Source organism: Falco rusticolus, chromosome 4, assembly GCF_015220075.1.
Source record: "Falco rusticolus isolate bFalRus1 chromosome 4, bFalRus1.pri, whole genome shotgun sequence".
Taxonomy (NCBI): domain Eukaryota; kingdom Metazoa; phylum Chordata; class Aves; order Falconiformes; family Falconidae; genus Falco; species Falco rusticolus.
Window position 1 is genome coordinate 71,856,225 of NC_051190.1, and position 23,496 is coordinate 71,879,720.

Sequence of the window (23,496 nt, forward strand, 5' to 3'; positions counted from 1 at the left end):
GTAACACTTCATTGTAAAGTTTCCTGTTAAAATGCAGTCAGAAAAGTTCTTTTCTTCATTTTCTTAGAATTTAAACTTTTTTAAAAAACTTAAAATTAATTAACTAAAAACCCCACAATTTACAGGAAAACATTCTCTTTGTGGGACTGTTTCTGTTCATCTCTCTTCCAATGGGTAATCAAAATAAAATACTTTAGGAGGCTGCAAAACTAAATCCCATCAGTTCATTTGAACCACCTTGCCCCTAATGCTTTAGTCTTTACTTGGCTGACAACATTTCATGGGAAATACAATCTGGAAAACTCAAAAAAGTCATAGGTAAACAGTTTTTAAATATTTCAGAAAATAAAAGCCAAAATATGAGCGTCTTTTTCAACAGAGTAATTTCAACTTGACGTATTCCTCATTTTTAGTTGTAGAACATCTGAACTGATCCCACATAACTTAGTGACATGGTATTCCTGGTTTGGAAATCACCGAGAAGTTTAATAGTATGAAAATAATTTACAAAGCAGAGTCCCTTTGCTGTGTACCTTAGCTCCATAGGATATCAGCATACCTCTGCTTCACAGAATTGTATTCACTGAGAATTTAATAAACTGTATTCATAATCTCAATAAAAATGAGGCAACTGTTCATACAGTACCAAACAATGCAGATTTGATTGTGTGAGCATTTCCCATGATTGTATTAGAAAAAAACAAATTGTTAGCACTATATATTGTGATCCATTTCTCTAGAGGAGAGGCAATTTGATATGAACATTCTTTGAATCCAATACTACAGATGCTGTTTCTCGGTATCTCTTGTAAAACCAAAATTGTACGGTATTCAGATTAAAATGATTTGCTAAGAGATCTGACAATCCTTGAAATATCAAAGGAGGTAGGTCTCTGATATCCCAAAAGTATTGCGCTTGAAGTATTTTTTTTAGCCTTAATACATTCTTTTCATATGGAAAGCAGGAGATTTTTATTCTGCTTTTAAAAGACAGCTGTTTTATGAGTTATTTTAAGAAATTCGCTAACAGTTCTTTTTATTTTCTATCATATGATTTCAAATTAAATAATAGTAATTTAAAATCCCTAAAAGCCAATGAATGGAATTAAATTATTACCTTCTTGTTTGCTTTCTTAGCTGATAAGCTGCCAAAAGTATTCAAGTAATAATTCACAGCAGGCACAGTTATTTATGATAATTATATTAAAAAACTACCATACTTACTGCAAATAGTAGGGCTTTCATCTGAGTTATCTGCACAGTCATTTACAAAATCACACAGATTATCCTTTGCGATGCAGTACTTGTTTGCACATCTGAATTCCTCTGATGTGCAAGGTCTGCCTGGGATGAGCAAAGGGGAACAATCTTCAAAGGTAATGTCATCCACTGCCATGTCTCCCATGTAACTGACACCACGTATTGCCCTGAAAACAACCTAATAAAAATTACAGAGCTATTACAATATGATACTGTTAAGGTATATAAAAGCTATACATGTAACATGAATAGAACAGAGACTATGACGATCTTGCAAATCTTGGAATATAAAGTGGTCAGTTCTTAATGTTCACAGTCCTATGAAAGCTTGTACTACTGCTTGTACAGATCTGTCACTATAGTTATTGAAGGGCCATCTTCTAACATCAACCAAGTACAAAAAAAAAAAAGGAAATAAAATGAGCAACACCAATTGTTACCAGTCCCCACTTATCCTGAATTAACAGCAAGGTTTCCATCTACTTCTGCAAAGTAAGCATGAAAAAGACTAATCTGAGTCATTCATCAGTTATTCCCATAAATGTAAAAAGAATGTTAAAATTTCATCAAAAGCAATCCAAGACAGAAGTACCAGGGAAAGTGACACATATTAAATACGTTCCTGGTGATCTCGGTTTTATTCACAAGGATACAACTAAGCATGGCATACTAGTAACTATGTATCTCTAAGAGGCTTAGGAATCAGTTTGTATTTCAAAATGAACATCATGCTCAAAACACTTTTTTCAAAAACCACATGTAATACTACTACACAGTAAGGAGAGGGAAGTGGAATAGTTTAACCTGAGTTGGAATCAAGGATAGAAGGGACTCTCTGTTGTAAAAATGGATCTCCATCTCAGTTTGAAGGGGAGTGAGAAATCTCAGAAAACTTGTGTCCAGCTCAGATAACCAACTTTTGCTATTCAGAAGGGGAGATGTAGTATGTGTATGGGGCAAAAAGAGAATTGAGGAGGTGAAGAATGCGTAACATAGAAGTACCTAAGGCAAGCTGTCTATGAAACACATAATACAGGAACACATACCTGAAAATTTGAACGAATTCCTAAGAACACTTCTGCTCTGTTCCACTGGGGACCTTGGTTGCCACTTTGAGTCCACAGTTTAGAAGTCCTGTTACCATTTTTACAGAGTACCTAAAATGGAAATAATTATATGTCACAAAAACATCTTTCCATTACAGACTAACTTTTGGTGCCTTAATTGCATACAAGAGTATCTTACACAATTTATCTCTATACCACCACTAAATATCATAGAATCATAGACTATCTGGAGTCGGAAAGGACCCAAAAGGATCACCTAGCCCAAATCCCTGCTCCTTGCAGGACTACCCAAAACTAAACTGTATGACTAAGAGCACCATCCAGAAGCTCTGTCCTGGTTTCAGCTGGGATAGTTAAGTTTCTTCTTAGCAGCTGGTGCAGTGCTGTGTTTTGGATTTAGTATGACAATAATGTTGATAGCACACTGATGTTTTAGTGTTACTAAACAGTGTTTACTCTGATCAAGGACTTGTCAAGTTTCCCATGCTCTGCCAGTGAGCAGGTGCACAAGAAGCTGGGAGGGAGCAGAGCCAGGACAGCTGACCCGAACTAGCCTAAGGGATATCCCATACCATAGAACGTCATGCTCAGTATGTAAACTGGGGGAGTTGGCCAGGGGCCATGGATCGCTGCTTAGGGACTGGCTGGCTATCGGTCAGCAGTATTGTACATCACTTGTTTGTTGGTGTTTTTTTTTCCCTTGGGTTTAATTCCTCTCTCTCTCTCCTTTTCATTACAATTCTTGTTGTTGTTATTATTATATTTTACTTTGTTTCTATTATTAAATTGTTCTTATCTCAACCCATGAGGTTTATCTTTTTCCTGATTTTCCTCCTGATCCCACCACAGGGGCAGGAGAGTGAGCAAGTAGCTGCATGGTACTTAGCTGCCAGCTGGGGTTAAACCATGTCATGCTCCTTGAACTCTGACAGGCTTGGTGCTGTGTCCACTTCCCTGGGGAGCTTGTTCCAGTGACAAACCTTTTCCTATTGTCCTATCTGATGCAAAAGGGTTTGCTAGTGTAAATGCCTATTCTAAGAAAATAATGCTTGAAGATTTTCTGACTTCCTCATAAACATACTCAGTCCAGAGTCTTACCTGGACTAACTTATCCCATTAAGTTATCGTGAGTGGCTAGCCACAAATAAAAATTGTTTATTAATGGGTCATTTCTAAATTCATTTTCCATTTCTAAAATATGGAAAGAGCTTTAACACGAGTTACTGAAAAAAGTAAGTAGTAGTTCATGCCTCCATTAGATTGCTTCATTCTCGGATACGTTTTCTTGTCCTGATTCTTATGAAATGTTTCTTCTTCTGCAAATAAAAACTTGTGCTTTCTTCTAAAGACCAGATTTCATCTGTTTGGGCAATGGAAGACTCATGAACACCCTTACCCCTTTAAATAGTCACTGAATTGGGGAAACTGACACTTATCGACATGAGCACAAAGTACAGAGTATGCTTTGCTCCAGCCTCTTGGGCATCCAAATTCAACTGAGCTGAATTTAACACTGAGCTGACAATAACAACAAGACAGGTGTTTGATGAAGTGTGTCAAGCTGTGTCTCCAGCCAGTCATCACAGAGCTAAACATCAGTTCACCAGCTGCCTGAATCACTTCTGCTTTCAAGGATTTAATTCTACTCTATGTAATCTTCTCAGGGCAGTCCAGGCATTTTTCATCATAGTGAAAAAAAAAAAAAAAGTTGTTTGTTTTTTAAATTTATACAGTCGCATGTGTGTATATGATGTTGCACAATAGGTAAGTTCTGCCAAGCAAACAGCAGATCCTTACACTGAAGAGCTTTCATTCCAGTGGAACAAAAGAAACAGGTGTAATATATTAAATTGAACAGAAAAACAAAGTGACACTTGGCTCTACAGACAAGAAGAATGGCCCACAGAAGATACGAATTTTAAGGGGAAAAAACTGGAGAGAAAAAAGGATTATAGATATTTGAGAGGATAAAGGGTGATGAATAAGAAATATTTTTCTTACATTCACATACAAACTATGTATTTATATGAATATATGTGTGTGACTATATAGACACATACAATGTGAATTACCTAGTAAATTATAAATCCAAGTCCTTCATCAGAAATTAATATTTTATATCATATCATGCTAAAGGTCATAATTTTAGAGTTAAATATGGCCATGAATTTATGTGCTATTAAAATCCAAGGCTTCCCTGTACCCTAATGCACTTCGAAGCCCTATGCATTACAATTACATTGCAAATTATTGAAAAAGCACATCTAATACATCAGTAGAGTAACCCATGGCAAGTCTGAGGGCAGAAACCAGACAAAAAATGGTTCCAACAAATATTCAAACCAAAGCTGTACAATAAGGTGACAGCTAATTGATGTTTAAGAAAGTCACAGAAACATATAACAGCCATTCACGCAAGCAGCAGGAAAGTCTTCAGCATGTCCTACATCACACTTGATGGCATGGATGCAGACTAACACGTAAAAATCCAAACTTGTGAATTAAATAAAAACATGGTAGTCTTGGAGGAAGAGATGGATAAATGACCTTTAGTAATTTTTAAGCACATTGATATAATACTTAGAGCCTTTAGAAGAAAATAATGAAAAATTATCTAAACAATTTTATATTCTGAGATATTCCTACATTCATTATTAATTGTTTAATTAAGCAATTAAACCCAGGAAATTATTTACAATGCTTAAAATGCAAAGGTTTTGTGGTTTTCCTTTGGTACATCTTAAAATCAATTAAGTTACAGAGCGGGGAAAAATCAGTTAAGGAATTGAGGGAAACTGTAATCTCATGTGTTGAAACTGAGAAAAAATAAATATCTATATGCATTTGCCTTTTGTGGTGGCAATAATAGGCATGGTTCCATAGAATTTTCTGTTAATTTCTACAAAACACTCTGTGGACCTGATTCCAACTAACATTAGTTCCTACACTGTAAAGAAGCCCTGAACTCCAGAGTAAATGCAAAGAAATCTCAAAGCAAATTGATCTGTCCTGAGGCTTAAAACAGAGGACAAACCATCTTTATGCTCTGATTTCCCACTAATTCTGATTAATTAAAATTTGACTACTTGCCAAGCAGGCTAGTAAGAGTTTTTCTTACTTGGAAAAGATCCAGCAATATTTTTAAAAATTGTTTAAGAAAAGTTCAAGAAAACAGAACATGCTTCCTCTGAATGTCTAGCAAGTCACATGCATGGGGTGAAGGACAGACACCACATAGCAGATTTCAGTTCTAATGTCAACATACATTTTCATTCCACCTTCAAACCCACTGAATTCTGCCAGCTTTTTATTATAATTTGTTATTCAGAGTGACTAAGCTAATGAGAATTTATTTGTACAATTAAAGCCACACACTCTGGCCATATCGAATTTGGTACCGAGTGCACAGGTGACCAGTCCTAGAGTATTCTTTTCAATTCATTTCTGATGCTGTAGTTATTGCATAAAATTAATGGGAAATCCCGTTATAGTTACTCAGATGTGCTGCAAAATTTTTTTTGAGAACAATGTTGCTGTTTTATTCATTCACATTGCATTTACTCATTTGATCTGCAACCTACTGAATGAGTTGCGTTTCCTTTAAAGAAGTGCTTTTATTTTAACTGAAGTGAAAAAAAAAGGGTATGGGTAAGAAGGTTTGTTGGTGTTATGTTCTAGAAATAGTTCAATGCTGCTTACTTTAATGTAATGAACCTCTGAAAGATATGTATGTTAACCTTTCTGACCAATAAGTTGTTTCTAATAGGTTTTTTTCTGCAAATTTTAACACAATTACTTTTTTCATGCTGCCATGTTCAGAGCCTAATATCTACTGATGCTCTTCAGTGCCAAAGGGTACTGTGCAGTACAATACTTTTTCCTGTATGGACATTCCAACTATGGTATGTTTATAAAGGTCATAAGATTTGATCGTTGTAGGAAGTTACATTTTCCCCAGCATATTCCAGCTAATGCTTCCTTCTGATCGCAACATATTAAGAGCCGGGGAGTACTAGTAATTGTTAGTTTTCATTTATTAGCAGCCTAGGCTTTAATAAAACTAAATTACAAGGCATGAATTTTCTCACAGCAATTTCAGGCAGTATAAAAACCCAACCCAAAATAAAGAACATCTCCATACCTCCAGAGAACCTATTGTTGAACCATTCATGTGGTTCCAGAATAAGATTTTGCATTTGGGCCCCGTGAGGGAGATGGTTGGGGTAGCAATATCGGCCATGTGACCAAATTCTCCATTTGAGCTGTCCGCAAACAGATACCAGCCTTCTTCAGTATACCTGTTCAGAGAGAAAGGATTTTCTCCATTAAACCTAAACATTTAATCATAATTAAGTTCTAGCTAAAGTTAAAATGGTACTATTCTGTTACAAAGATACAACATCTTCTGTCTGGGTATCTGGATGCCTTTTAGTTTACCAGTGTGTATACAGAATCCCCAAAAGCCCTCAAAAAGGCAGCTGGTATTTTTATATCACAGACTGGTAAAAGAAAATACAGAGCTGAAGCCAGCCTTTACCCATGGGGTTGTATAGATGAGGGCTGGAGGGCCTCTGGGTCTGTCTGTCCATCCGTCCCCCCACCCCTTTCCACAGGGAAATCAGAGGGTTTGATCCTGGCTTGAAGTCAAGAAAATCCAAGATACTGGGTGAAAGATGAAGCCGGCTTTGCAGTAAGCATCAGACTGAGCGTACAGAGAGACCAGAAGTGCAGTTTTAGTATTTTGGGTATCTAAGATTTTGCTCCTAAAAGCCTTGATTTTCAAAATGAAAAACAGCTGTTGACCAAAGATAAGATTCTGTTCTCTTCAGTGGAGCTGCTAAATGCTTAGTGCTTCTCCAAAGAAAGAACTCCTCCAGCAAGGTCTTACAAACTTGATGATGGGGCCTACGTTTTTAAAAAGGTCCTGGTATTAGGGTTTCCTTGCTTTTCAGTTCTCCTGTTTAGCCAAGCTCTGAGCAAACACTCCATGAAGTTTCACCACTGAACCTGTGAGCAGGCAGCGGCCATGCCCAGCAAACACTGCTGAGAGAAACACAGGCTGCCCAGAGGGTGCTCACAGGCTGCAAGTCCTGCTGAACAAGAAGAGTCAGGAATTCAATGGTACAGATTCAAGAACTTTTTTTTTTTTTTCCCTGCAGTCCTCTCTTAAGTTTTTATACTCAGAGCAGTCTAAAGGACTGAAAGACTTTGGTGTCTGTGGTAAGAACTCAGTTTGATGCCGTTTTTCTGCAGTAGCCCTGCAGTATAAAAAGCTGCACTTTCAATAATCTTGTGAAGTTTCTTTGAAATCTTGTAAGAAAATTATTTAAAACATTTTAAAATTTTTAAAAGTTATCTTCACTATTTATCTCCACGCAATTTACCTCAGATTGCAATGCCTGTATTGACTCAATATTTACTGATCTGTATGATAAAATAACTGTGAATTTAGCACATACAGGTTTTATCACTACAAAGTTACAACAAAACAAACAGATCACATTTACTGTACAGAATAATTTACACCCATCAATCACAAAATACTTTAATTAATTAAGCCCTGTCATGTACTCTGGAGGTCAAAAAGACTGAATTCAACCATATATTCAGTCACTTTAGGAACAGCATGTTTTATCTACTATAGTCCATAATATAAAGTAGGCTAGAAACAGGCAAATTTTATCTCGGTACTCACACAGCACTTTCCTATGAGGATCTGAAGCCCTTTAATTCACCCATCCTTAGAATCACATATGCAGTAACTTGTTTCTAATATGACCACTGACAGATTGATAGAATGCAAACAGCCTGATATTCCTCTTGCCCAAGGCAAAGAATTCCACAGAGTATCTCCTTATCCTTCCTGTAACCTGTGATTGATCTTAAGGCTGTATTTAAATGAAAATAATTTTCTATCTCTTTCTTGATGTTTAAGACTGTTAAAATTTTGCCTCATAGGAAAATTAAAACCTAGTAATAGCCATTGACATAAAACAGCCCTTCAAAAATCCTTGCAAATTAGTGGCTGATTCATTACTTGTTATGCAGAGTACTGCTTCTGCCTCCCCTGGTGTTACACCAGAAAAAAAAGGATTAAAGTGGGAACTGCTAGAGCCGTGGGGATCTACAGAAAATATTGTGGTATATGAAAATAAGGGCAATTCAGATAGTTACAAAACATTTTGGTACAGAAATCTCAGGCTGTTTCCTTCAGCAGGGCAAAGCACAACTCTAATATTTCCATGGTTTAGAAGCAGGGGGGAGCACTTCTACTAATCAGCCACAGTCCAATGCTGTAATCATTACACACTCCTCAGAGTTTTCCCAAAAACTTATCTAACATGCAAGAATGAGAGAATCATTGTATCTGTACATATTGGTAAGGATTTGTATGTAAAATATCTGCAAATGTAAAAAAGCACAGAAGTGAATTATTCCCATAATTTCTCTTTACTTAGGAAAGATGATTTTCAGCATTAAACTATTAATACACTTGGTTTATTTATAATTAAGTACTAAAAGATCCTGTAAAATGAAGGAGCTTGTGCAGGAAAAAATAACACTTTGTACGTGGTTTCTTACATGATACTTGGAGAACATGAAGTTCATATACTTTATAATTGAAAAATGAAGACAAAAAAAACCCTATCAGTAGCGTGTGGGATGGGTTGTCTATGCTCATAGTTTTAGGTAGAAATCAAATATAGGCAGGGAAGTAGTGGTCATGACCAGAGTAAATGTTTCTACTGCCACCCATAAAATAGAAAAACTACTAAGCAGAATTATAATCTTCCTTTCTGATAAAAGAAATGCCCAGTAGCTTATAGTGAATTTTTCTCTTTCTAAGCCACATGCAAGTAGATATTTTTGAGGGAGGAACAATATATTTTAAAAACACATCTTAAAATGTGGAGCAGACTTTCATTTGATGTAGGTCAGACATGTTACAGGGGAAATCACACAAGGCTGCTGACAAAGCCAACAGAGACCAAAGACAATCCAGTGGCATTCTAGAAGGAAGAGTAATGATCTGGGGAAAATTGCCTATTCTCCACAGTCTTGTTTATCTTTTCATTCAGGAACAGATGAGAGAAGTGTTGCTGAAGCTTTTCTTTTATCACTGTATCCTGGCAATTCAGACATTTTTATAATTACTGCATGCATTTACATCATTTTTGAGACAGTGACATAAATATTTGGAAGTGAACTATTGCAGAAAATGAGCACAAAATAGAGTAACATATATAAAAGCCTCAGGGTGATCAGGTAAAAATAATGCCAAAATAAAAAGCAACGGAGCATTTTTGTTAAAACAACTTCTTCTAACAAACTGCATGTACTGTAAGTGACAATAGAAATCTTTGAGAACTACATAGCTACAGATCTTTGAAGCAAGACTGCATTTGGAATATTCATCTATTTCCCTCCTTTCTACTGAATAAAGATATTATTTCAATATAGCAATTTTTGGTTTCCTTTTATTTCCTTGGCGTTGAGTATTCTACCAGAGTCTTGCCTAGAGGGAAAAGAATATCCAGGTCTCTTAAGGTGTGCAAAAACATTTAGAAATTCAGAATTTCCTCTGCTGCTGGGAACTCATGCCTTCAGTGGTCCAAGACTGTCAGCACTGTATTTACAATGGCATTCAAGCGGGCTGTAAGATGCAGAATGACAAAGAGCTCTGTAAAGCAATAGCTCTTACAGCCCTCATACTTCCCAGAGTATTCAGTATTACACAGGCCTGCCAGTGAGATTAGTTTCAAACAGTGGTAGGGTGCAATCAGTACTGTGATGAAATTCAAACATCTGTCTCTTATTTGGTGTGTTCTCTCAGATAGGTCTTTGTCCTGAAGGCAGACCAAAACCACATCTTTGCCCAGATACTACTGGTCCCATAGTGCATCCTCAGAAGGCAGGTGCCATTGCAATTCTTTTGCCTTTGTTTCAGTGTTTGCTAGAATGTTACATTTAAAAGTATTAAACTAGATGAAAGTCCCCTGTATGATACACTTCACCAAGTGCTAGCCATTAAACATGGTGGCAGTATGTGATTACAAGAACATTAAGGATGCATGGGAAAGGGGAAATAGAAGGATCAGAAGGGGCTGGGTAAGTATGTGTAGAGCATTGTTGTTCACCTTCACTCCTATCACGGAAATTTTTACACTTAGGACTACAAGACTAATATACTTGTGACCTCTCTATGTTGTTTAAAAGAAAAGCTTTCATCTAGCATCTATAGACAACATTAATTTGTACCATGTTTACTCAGAGAGCAAAATGATCTCTCTGTCTTGAATTCTTTAAGCTGTCTGGTATAACAAACTGCCTGGAACTTACATGGAGATGCGTATTCTACAGGGGGAAGAGTTTGGAGAGAGTAGTAAGAAACCCTGTTTGCATATAGTTTACATGCAAGAGAACCTGCACTTTCTATGGATACATCTCCTGTAGCAGAGCCAGTTAACATACACACACAATCATCTGCTCAGTTTATCTCTGACGTTAAACATTTCTTAGCTGGCCTACATGTATTTTAAACCAATAAGTAATATACAATCACAAAGTATTATAAAACTTTATAAACCTAGATTATCAGTCCCTCTTATTCTGCTCAGTTGTTCTCCTTCTCATCTTCCATCTTTGTTCTCCAAGTGATCTTCAGCCAAGGTAGTAGTTTCTTCACTAAGCAATTTAATCATCTGATCCCTCCTTAAATTCCTTCCTTTTCTATTCCATAAAAGTACTCCTTTCTTCTTTTTCTTTCTTTCTTTTTTTTTTTTTTTTTTTTTCCAACTGAGACCTCAAGAATTCAATGGCAACAAGTATAAACCAAAATATTGTTCAAGGTATGTGTAAGAGTGAATAGATCTGACTTTCAATGTAGATCTTACGTAAGTACTGAAATTCAACAGAATACTCAGAGGCTCCCCTGTCAGCAGCTGCAAGATCTCAAGCTCATTTGGAAAATTATTGCATAGAAAATGACTTAGTTGGCAGCTAAAATACGTATCATTAAAATCTTGATATTTACCCTTTGAAAATAATTAATTTTACCTCTGTACTGCAAGTATTCCCTATATAGAGACATTCCTGTACCAGTGCAATAATCCTAATTAATTTCAGAGGGAAGTTCATAACATTTTAATGGGTATACAAAATTCAACATAAGCAACTGAGCTACATTTCCATACTTAACTTTACTAATAGCTTAATAATTCTAGTATATTTTAAAAAGTAGTTAGCAAAGAATGGGTGTTCATAAAAGAATCTTCACTGCATTTCCCCCTTCAAAGCATTCAGAAGAACACAGGAAACTGAATATACTAAATGGGAATTAGTACTGAGGGAAAGATCAGGTGTGTTAAAGCAAAGTTGGAGGCCTATCAAAAAAATCAAGCCCAGCTTAAATGGTAACATTATCAAGTAGAGTCTTGCACTGTGAATTACTCATTTTACAGTAGTAGTTGCATATTGTTGTAGTGTCTGAAAGTGCATCAAAAAATTATCGGCTGAACTTTCCTCTACAGAAAGTTCAAGCTCTGGTTTAATTAACTGTTGGACACCTCTCAGTTTTTAAAGTGTTAATTCATCTGTGTGTCTTCTACAAATCTGAGAACCCCTGATTAAGCACTTATATGGACTTATAAAATACACTTTACTCTTTTATTTTTCGTTTAGGTTGAAAAATAAATCTGGTTGGAAAACAAACCATTTCAGTAAAGAGTTCTGATTTCCTTCCAAATCTCAGTAATAATGAGAAAAATAAACAAACAAACAAGGCACACCAGAGAGGGAAATTTCAGTTTCCTCAGCAGGATAAGCATCCCAATGATTAGCCACACCATACTAAAATTTGAAATTCAAAATGCTGCAGCCTTTCACATTCCTTTCCATTTTTCCTAGATATGTGTGTCCATAAATGCTGTGCAACATCTACATAGCAAATCAGAGCCCCATAAACATCCTGTAGCTGTTACGTATTTATAACGTGATTCTTCAGCTCTCCAACACCATCTGTCCAGGATCTGCCAAGTCAGTAACCTGCTATTAGTTCCGATGGGTTTCTATACAGAAAAAAACCCTAAACTAATGGTCAAAAACCCAGTAGGGCACTAGACAACATCAAAAAGAAGCACTCTTTTTAACCAGAGGGGAAGGACTGCGGGATACTAGACCTATCAGGAAAATGTGGACCATCAAAGCTCAAGCTGATGGTGTGAACCATATGACACAGTGCCTTCAGTTTGCATTTATCACATCCTATGCACCCTTTTATCAGGGTAGTGAGGCTGGGGGAGATCAGTCTTTTCTCTATCTAATGCCTTTTCTCCAAAAGCGTAGGTAACCAGCTAAAGTGTTTTATTGAAGTTAAGATATCTGCAGGAGAATTTTATTTTTAGATTTCTGAGATATTTTTTTTTAGATTATTGTTTCATTAGCTAAGAGAGAATGAAATTCTCCCTTTTTTCTTCCTGACAACCATATTTATGAGAAAATATTTGTATTGGCGTCATTTTCTTCCTTGTACTATGCCATCAGAATACAGTATTGGTATTTTAATGACTTACACATTTGACGCAAGATGGTTGTAAACTGCTACTTTGACCTTTTTGCCATGCTAGCTTTGTTTTATGTTGACTCCTATTACTTGTTTTTAGTATCATAAACCAGATGATATGTAAGTTCGAAAGGTAAAAATTTAATTAGGTATAAATATAAAAATCTGTATTAAAAATATTTTAAAAGAAACTAACTTTTCATATTTTCTAGCATTGGCAACAATGGTTGAAATAGAAATAGAAAGCATCCAAAAGTCATTAGTATGTCTGGTTGAGGAGGAGAGTGATAAAGCAGTTTTGGTGGGCACCTGGCATTCAGCCAGGGTCAAAACACCACATATTTCTGAGGAAACAGGCAAAGATACAAGGCAGGCTTAATATTTAATTACATCTATGTCCATACAGAGTTCAATGTAACTTGAATATATTAACTGTAAAATGGGGAAACCATGTACACATTGCGCCTATAGCACTGTTTACTTGGAATTTAGCTTTAAGGTGCAAAACTGCTAAAAAGTGGGGAGAAGCAATATAGAAATACTACAGAAAGTAGTATAGAAATATACAGAAAGAGTAAGACTTCTGTAAAAAAATAATAACAAACTCTAACAGTTCCCTCAACGCTTCATCTACCTGTAGAAAAGGATGCAAGAAGATGCAAAAAAATTCAGAAGTGAAAGAGACCTTAATATTCAAACAATCATTCAAGAAGAAATGTATCACCTCCTTTATGCTCTGGGTAACAGCTACTTGATGCACTGCTCATTATTTCAGACAGAAGATGACACATGATGTAAGAGAAGGTAGTCTGCAGACAGTGGCCAAGGTTTTACTCAAGACGTGTAATGACTGTGAGTCTGAAAGTAATGCGGCAGAGAACACTTCTCTAGGAAGCATAAGAAGGTTTATGAGGAGAAAGAAGAATAATGAGCAAAAATTACATTGTTTCTTTAGTATCTGTATTTGCTAGATATTCAGTGTCTGCACACCAGAAATAGACTACTATCCTGCAGATAATATACGATGGCTCATTATAGTTTATAACACACTAACAGATCTTTTACAGCTGCTGTCTTGCAGTAACTTACACATAACATATTCATGGGCTTCAATAGAGTTCTTTCCTGAATAAAGGATTGCAGCTGTGAAGATATTATTGCAGAAAAGGAATCTATATGCAGAATTAAAATTTCATAAAACGTGTAACTTTCAGTAATCTAAAAGGACTACAAGAACTCCAATAACGTAATTAATTATACCATGTATCACAGAAAGATTTTCTCCAGTGAACATTTCTAACCACTTACCTATTAATAGGTTTTAGTCAGTAACTCAAATCTTTATCTAACAACTTGAAAAAAAAAAAAAAGAAGGAAGGCATTTCTTCAATTAAATTTAAGCATTTCTGAAAATATTAAAAAAATAAAAAGGGATTGAAAACAAAAAGTGATCAGGAATGCAAACCTTCAGTTACAACAATATGTGTTAAATTTAATTTCAAACCGTGGTAATTCTGAAAAGAGAAAGTTATTTTACCAGGATTTGAAACATATTTTTTTTATCTAGTAACCTCCAACCTCCGTTAGCATTTAACATTAATGCATAATAAACTCAGAATCAAAAAAATTATATGATTGTCATGCCCTAATAATTTTTGGAAGACTGCTTTCTGAAAGGATATAATAGATATCCACATTGCAGAAGCCTTCCTCCAGCTGTGTTTACAGACAACTCTGTAAATTGCTGGATGCCAACAGACCTAGTTATTGCACAGTGCTAGAGACAAAATTTTCCACCTTGAGCATCTAAACATAGGCACACAAATACAGGACTGAGCCTCAATGGTTAATTCCAACTGAACAGAAGCAAAGGTACTTAGCACACCAAAGCAGTAGCCACATTCTGAGACCTGTAAGTGGACATTGGGATTAGAAAGGTGCTCCAAAGAAAATCACCACAAATGTGAGAAGGAATTCTTGCATTAAACCAAAGCACATTATATTTATTATCAGACTCCAAGAGTCAAAATTCCAAAAGAAACTTGCTATCTTTGACCCTGGTACAAGCCTAACACCTAAAGCTTTGAGTACAACTTTGATGCCTTTTTTTACATAATAGATATGAACTCCAGAAAGAAATATACTGGTAAAGGTTTACACACACACGTTAAATTATTTACAGTTTAATCTATTTTCATTATGAGATTAAGCCTATGCTTTGGCACCCTAATATACAGAGCTAAAAATATTTTGAATGCATTCTCTTTGTAAAAAATTACAATTGACTGAATTATGATTACTTGAAATAGACTAGTTATTTGACATCATCCTGCAAATAATTACTTTTAAGAACAATCTAATGGTCAGAAATTAGTATTTTGCAGCTACATCTTTAAGTTGGACACACAAGTAATACGAATACTTCTGCTCCTCAAGTGGATGGTGCAAAACTTAGAATTACTTTCTCAGCACTTTTACACCCCAAACTTCTTTTTTTCCTAAAAAAGAATTATTATACTTGCTTCAGTTTCATTAAGCACACAGTACAGAGATTTTTCTTATAAAAATATTAAATGTATAGTCTCTAGTGTTTAGTTTTTAACCAACATATTGCTTCAGGTGATACTGATGTGTATTATCTATATAACTGTGACAGCTGTTTGCAGTTCCAGATTATTTTTCCATACACGTTAATCTGAATTTTGTCACTAACAATGTAAGTAGACACTAACAAATGGATTATGACAAAGTCAAAAGATAATATTAACCTGTTATGGTAAGACTCCAGACTTCATTACTGCAGGTGGCTCATTTCTTGTAAGTGCTAGTGGAGTCACCTGATATTCAAAGTTGAATTTAAAGCCCCAGTTCTAAAGCGACAAGAGGAGGGTGGAGAAACCTTACGCACAATGTTACAGGGGGATTCTTCTCAGACTGTACTGCAACCACAAACCTTCATTTTTTTTCATCAGCGTAACAAGAAAAAACATTAGATAGTCTCAGAAAGTGCTTTTAAGGTTAGGATGTGTGTGAAAGTATGTGAATTAATAATTCTATAATATGTAAAAAATAACTCAGTGTTTGTTGTTTATTGTTATATTATTCCTCTAGATGCCCTCAAGTCTTTATTATGATGAAATCTACACCAGTTCAACTGAAGAATCACAAGAATTGCAAATATAGAAGCACAATGCCCATCAGAGCCTGTTATAGATAGATTCACTGTAACACATTAAATAAACTCCTTTTTACAAGATTAAAGTATCCTTTCCTTTCATTTTCCATTGTCTTTAAGAATACTATAAGCAACTTCTTAGAGACAGCTGTGGAGCCTGTGAGGCTTAATGCTACGTGTTTCACTTCACTGTGACAAAAGCTCTTAAGCAAGATCAATAGATATACACACACATTTGCCTAAAGTATATTATTATACTATTGAGAACAAATCTATGGGGCGTAAAAGCATCACGTAAAGCTCATACTTCTCCTCCACTCCTACGTAAGTGTAACTAAGTATAGTACTCTCAGGTATCATTTATACTCTCCATGTCTAAAAGGCTCATTTAAAAGGATTGTTCATTTCAGTGTCTTCAAGCAATTTCTGCTTAAAGAACAGTAGTCAGTACAGCCTAAACAGCACAAGACAGCAATTCCAAGATAAATATACAGTACTGAAATATGTTGGAACTCCTCAGGCACCCATCCACGTAAAATGACAAACACAGAATTGATGTATTAAGCATTTCCTGTGGTGTACTGCAATCAGGCAATTTGTGCCTTTGGTTTGTGCCTTCAGGAATCTGTTTCATCTCAGAAGCTTTTTTTTATCCTTTTGGCTGGAATAATGCCAACAACTTTTTGTTAATGTCCATCAGTCCTATAAAAATCATTCTATATATTATAAACACATTTAAGTGGCTTTTGGGATTACCTCTACAAAGCAGAGGTTCTCATTACATCATAAAAACATAATTATTTTTTAAAAGAAATTAATGGGGAAAAAAGCTATATGGTAATTCCATTGTTCTGTAAACTAATGTATCATTTGCTAAGAGTTCATGAGAAGCAGAAACCTCTTTTATAACAGTTTCGATAAAGTTAAAACAGAAAGTACATATAAACTGTCCAGAGTATATTGTGAACAAGGCTTCACAGGAGAAATCAGTATTTTATAAACGAATCTTAATTAATTCTTGTAGATTCATCTGGCAGTATTATTCAGCTATGGGAGAAAGAATACCAATGGGTATGCAGACTTGGTTGGAGAACAGACTGGAAAATTGGCACACATCAACATAAACCCAGTGCTTTAGAGATACGGTGTAATCACAGCAGTGAGGTCTAACCACCCAAATCTTTGCTGAACACTCCAGAACAATTCTGTGTACCATGCTGAGTGCCACAGTCCCATACTACGGCAATTGGAACCAGTGGTAGCTAAAATCGGGCTGGAAGAGGCGTATCCACATCAGCTGTAATCACACCTGAACTGCAATGCTGATACATGGCTTATAGTCAGAGGAAAGCGCACAATGCTAATGAACCACAAATATGATGAAGCACTTCAAATCCCATTTTACTTCTTTAACTAACTGAGCAGAACCACATTTTGGAAGTAGCAAGAACTGTTTAAAAAACCCCCACATTTTTCTTGCTGATACAAAACATGATCACTGTATACTCCTGTAAATTCTGTTGTGCCTTTCTGTATTGATCGTGCATTTGCAAATTTTGCAAATATCTAATCCTCTGAGCTGTAGGTATGTCTTTTGAAAGCGCACAGATATGTCTTTAGAACTGCAGAAAGTGCTGGTTCCTTTAAGAGCAGAAACTGTATCATTGGTTTGAGGTTACCTTAAAACAGCAGAAGCCTAAGACAACAGAACAGCTGATACTGAAAACTAACCCCTAATAAACTTAACTGCAAAACAAATAAACCTTTATAGTTGAACAGTAGAATAAAGATTAGTATATTATTATCCAGTCTGATCCCCTTTTCTTTTCTGTTTTTCCCCCCTTTGGTCTCTCAGCATCATTGTTCTCAGACACCCTCTGCTCAAACTCTCTCAAGATTTACCAACAGCACTAAAAAGCACACCAAACACCACACAAAGTAAATGGCACCAGAGACAAAAGATTCCATGTTTTGATCATAACACAAAAGTCAGTGGCTGTTAGTTGGATTTTCTCCATTGGAGATTTTAGTTTGACGGCTTCTGACTGACACAGGGATGAGATTAATCCACAGTGTTTCCATGGCTTATCTGAACCTGTCACATCTCATTAGCATTCTGTCATATCTCCATAAATTCTGTGAGGCTGAGGCAAAAGGAAACAAGAGGAATGAGTTTCCTTCTCAAGTAGCCAAGCATGAGGTGAAAAGCCACCAAAATTCCTAATCACAATGAGCATCACTTTTAATGACTGATTTTCCACAGTACAGTTTAGTATAAAATTTTACTATAGAAAACTCCTCAGGAACTGTATTTTTACTTATTATCAAATATCTAGTATCTATGGTCTTGTTCCTTGCCTTATTGTCACACTGGATATTTACTAGCATGTGGAGTAATGCATGTCATTTACCTGTGATGCTTTGTTGATACTTTAATGAAGTACTAATACTTAGTTCATATTTCAGAACCAGTTAGAAAACAAGCATATACTAAGCTACATGTTGTTCAAAAAAGTCTGCAGAGGAAAACCTGTTTTTTGAACCTTGATTATCTGAATTCTTATTGTCTGAAAAATTTCTAATTAAACAAAAAAGGGATTATAGAATAAATTGTCACAGGCAATTTTATTTTTTTGTGATGACTTAGTCAAGACTTTCAAGTCTCTAACTACTTGTAGTGATAGAAATATAATAATAAATATAAAATCAGCAAAACATTACTTTGATCTTCCCGGGCAGACATAAAGGCTAAATCTCTGGGTTTAGGAACATATTTGGCTGAATCACTTTTATAAAAGAGTATGTGTTTTAAATATCTCCCAGGCTAACTGTAAGAATCTTCCCGTAACTTCTGCACCACAAGTCACTCCAGATATTATCTCCATACAAGATTACATGCACTTTTAAGATACATGTAGGATAATCCAAGTGAAGAAGTCATCTTCTAGCCTTTGAATGAGATATCTGCATATATCACACAAGTATCTCAAGAGCTATATTCAAACATCACATGGGCAAAGCTATCCCAATATCAGAAAAGGATTTTAAGAGGTTTTCTTTTGGATATAAAGCACTCCTCACATCAGGAAGGTGGCTGGAATGAAGTACTGGCATGAAGCTAGTGGAAAGACAAGGCACCTTCAAAAAACCTCGCCAACTGTCAAGGAAGTATCTGCCTGTGCTGAGAGTGTTGGAAGGACTGAGAGCTCCGGCTGCTCTTTTGGTAGCACAAGGCAGCTACTGCAGTGACTGGAAGAGGGGCGGCCTTGGGTTCTTTCATACTTCCATTCGTAATTGTACAGTTTGCCTTTGACTTCTAAGTTCGCATCCTTCTGCCTAGGCACTAGGGTGCTGCAGCAGCAATGATTTTCCCTTTGTTGTTTTCATGGGTTGTTTCATGTCCTTGCACCTCATGCAGTTCTGTCCTGGTGAAAACTATATGGGTGCTATGGAAGAAGAGTTATAGGGGGATATATGCCATACTGGAGAGGTTCTTCATCTGTGAACCACCCTCTTGCTTCTCTTCCTGTATGACACTAGAGACAGTTTTCCATCTATTTCCTTTGGTTTTTTGCAAAGAGAAAATCTTATCTTTAGAGTCAATGTATCCAGCTATGGATGCCCCAGATAAAGCTTATATATAAAAGGCTGTCTCAACATTGCTTGCACAACAGTTCCCAGGCCATAGCTGATCAGGTCTCTGATCCCTTTAACTAAGCTATTCCTTAATTATTTTGGGGACTACCTACTCTTTACCATGCACTCAAAAATGCATTGCAATGTAGATTTCAATGTTCCTTTTATTTTCTCTTCTCTGTCAGGCTCAATGGCACAGAACAAGGGCGATTTGTACATGCGGTATAATAGAAAGGTTTTTCAGTATTGGTTGTATCAGCTAAGTGAAATGTAGTATTAAAAAAAAAAGTGCCTTCAGGTAGTTAAATTCAGGTTTCTCCTTTCTAATGTTTCACGAGTAGTGTCCTGTGAGATTATAGTTTTTTTCACCTGTTTAGAAGTTCTTAGGCTCTCAATTTTAAAATATTTCTTGACTGCTGAAAAAAACTGCTGGGCTTAAATACATCACTTAAAGCCTTTAATTTTTCCTAATTCTTCCTGTGCTAAATTCTGGTAAAGATTGTCTGAAAAGCAGACACAAAAGCAAGAAGGTGTGTTAAACATATGGTTATCAAGGGAGATATTTACCCAGAAATAATTATCATGTGAACTTATAGTTTTAGTTCCACATCCTTTTCTGTTTTGATGACATATTTGGGTATAAATTATCATATGAATTAAGTGTCTCTAAAGTTTTCAAATAACAGTTGTACCTAAATATCTTCAATAATGTCAAAGAATTTGCTACATCACTAATCAGTTTCTCTAAAATGGAAATAAATGTATGGCATTATCCATTTGCTTGTTCTATCCTATATACTTGTTTAAGCCTACACAAAGCGATATCTTCATTATTATAGCAATTAGAAACCTAAGAGAATTCCCATTTGCTAAGTGTAGAAACATGCCAGAAGAGCTCTACATTCATATATGTGTAACAGTATTTTCAGTGCAAAATGCCAGCGTTACCCAGTTCTTTGCAAAACACATGCCAGCCTTTCTCTAGCTCAAGCCAAGGACTGTCAGGCTGCCATAGCAGACTCCCACAATGACTTCTATTCCTCCAGCCTTGGGCTTATATATGCACATACAAGCTGTTCTGTCCTCCATTTTTGAAGTCATTACTTTCACTTAATTAATGTAATTACAGCTTCAAAGTCTCACACCTCTGTCTTACAATTCATCAGTCTACATGTTGCTAGCCCAAATGAATATTCTATGGGAAGCAGATGGTTTGAATCTTTGACTATTCACAGTTATTTCTGCTGAAAGAACTCATTGTAAGCTGCACTGTCACCCGTTCTTGCATCAGGATGAATCTAAGCATTTCTATACATAATCCTGTATGTTGTATTTTAATAAGCAATCACACAGGATTACAGTACTACAGCTTCTTTCATCTAACTCCATGGAAATTTGGGGAAAATGGATGAGAAAATAAAACAAAGCGTTGCAGGGTTTTAATTGAACAAAACTGCTGCTCTGCATCTCCTGCTGTAATTTGGAAGCATCCTGCTCCTGTTCTCTTCTATAGGCCAATAAACAAAGGGAATGGGGAAACAGTACAACCAAATTACATCTCATGTGAAACATCACAACAGCAATACATTTCAGTGTTGCCTGAAAACTGCAATCTCTATGGATCATTTACTTTCTCTTTTCATCAGTCCTTTTCAACATATTGTTAGTTGCATTAAACCCTGAAAATATGTTGAAAAACAGTAATACAATTCCATGTATCACTGTGCCAATACAAATCTATAGTGGAAAAGCTGTGAGAGAATTTACTAAGTACATATATAGTGCTGGCATCAGCTAATATGTAATAATTAAATAGCAGCCAATGAAATATTTGACAGCCGATCTATCATAAATAGTTGCCCTTTTTTACAGAATACCCTTCCTTTTTTTTATATAGAATGCTGAGACCTTGAAACAATCAGGTAGCACTTTAATTCTTTTTTTATATTGTTGAATGAGGATTTGTTGTGGTGGTTATTTTTCTGGTAAAAATACACAGTGATTTTAATGAAGTACACAGTGAAACTAATACATTGAGCTGATTCTTTTATAGTGATAGAAATAGTCTCAGACTGAGTAAATGCAATATAATCTCATTTTAAACTAGAAGAAATACAGCAAAGACTGCTGGGGTGGTTTTAATTTAAAGTCCAGTTTTTGCACTCTGTGGACTATTGTCACAGAAAGTAAACATGCCTGCCACTAGAACTAGGCAAGCATTTTTCTGTTCAGGAAAATGATGCTGTACAGAAATTTCCTTGTTACATGAATTGAAGTTTTATGACATTTAAAGTTGTGCTTAATACATTTGCTAGTCAACTATAGGGATTTTGATTCAATAAATTTTAACTGTTATTTTTAAGTGGAACAGGAATTGCATTAATGTATTTTTTTAATCACATTTCTTACTTCTTTAAAAAAACCCAAACAGGTAAATCCAAATGACCACGGAATAACGCTAATTTTTGCTCCTTGAGAAAAATCAAAGGAAAGTGTTTGGGAGGAGTTAGTAATTATCATAAACAACCTACCTAGATTCTAAAATTAATTTAGAAAGCTCCACTGAGAGAACAGAAAATTTTTCATTTAACTATGATGTGATGTCATTTATCAGAAAAATGGTAAAATATCAACTAAACTAAATTTAACTGCACAGTAGTTTTGAACTACATTAGTTAACTATTTATTAAATAACAGCAGAATTCACAAGATCCATTGTTGCAGTAACTTGTACTGCCCACCCTTGGGCAAAGCTGCCAGAATAACAACAGTGAGTAAGGTGGAAAAGTGAGCATATACTGTCTGTGTGAGTAAACACTGTTGTAGAAGGCATTCACCCAAAACTGATCAAGATGATGACTACTATCAATGCAATTAAACAATACCCAGTAAATTGCAAAGACAGCTTTCAAACAAAGAAGACATAAGCTTGAAAAGAACTGTAAAAGAAGGATGAAAATTTGTAATGATGGGGAGAGATTAGGAACCGGAAACAACAGTAGCCAAAACCCAATTTTCACATACCAGAAGTCATCTTGCTGGTGCCACGACCACTGCATAGACCAGACAGAGCATCACCCTCACAGGATACTGCAAATATCCTGCATCTAGTTGATGGGCTGATAGTTTGGGGTGCTACAAGGAGGGTTATTTTCTCATGGCGTATGTATTAACACATTGTAGGCAGTGGCATGTGCACACATAAAGCTGGAGCAGTCATGTCTCCAAACTTGCTTTCCTATAAGGGAGAACATGCTTGTATCCCACATGTCCTCTGGGAGGGGGAGTGCACATGTGTTTCACTGGATGGGGAGGTACCAAAACTTTAGGAACTACTTATAGAAAGGTGTTTAGAAATTTGTACCTGTTTACTAACATTTTGTATTTTGATTCATCTGTTGTATTGACACTATTGGTCTTGCATATCTACTTTACTGAATGCCAGTTAATTACATTACATTATTAATCAGTAAACCGCTTCAATATCGTGAACTGAGCAGTTTCTCCCCCTGATAATCCACAAGTCACTAAATTCACACAGTCCAAGAAGGATTCAAGTACCTGAAAAAATGTACTCACGTAGTATGATCAATTAATGGGCAGTATTTTTCTTGCCCAGGGTAGAGATTTGCCCCTCTTCCAAGTTCCCACTTGAATACATTTGTGGTATCGATGGAATCATTTCCTGACATCTGTTCCAAGGCTGGTTGATACCATTCACACTGATTCTTATCTTCAAAGTTGCAGAAATCCATAACTTCAGAGATGAATAGTGATTATTTCATGTTCATATAAAA

The 23,496-nt window shown here is 35.8% G+C and overlaps 1 protein-coding gene across 1 annotated transcript in view; it reads right to left on the reverse strand.

Moving 5' to 3' along the window:
- Positions 1–23,496, reverse strand: part of MALRD1 (MAM and LDL receptor class A domain containing 1) — a 282,516-nt gene that overhangs the window by 172,862 nt on the left and 86,158 nt on the right. Inside the window, exons 20-23 of the mRNA XM_037383834.1 lie at positions 23,279–23,456; positions 6,469–6,625; positions 2,307–2,417; positions 1,225–1,438 (exon numbers count right to left, since the gene is read on the reverse strand). Coding sequence (XP_037239731.1) covers positions 1,225–1,438; positions 2,307–2,417; positions 6,469–6,625; positions 23,279–23,456 — 660 coding nt within the window. The remainder of the gene's footprint in view (positions 1–1,224; positions 1,439–2,306; positions 2,418–6,468; positions 6,626–23,278; positions 23,457–23,496) is intronic.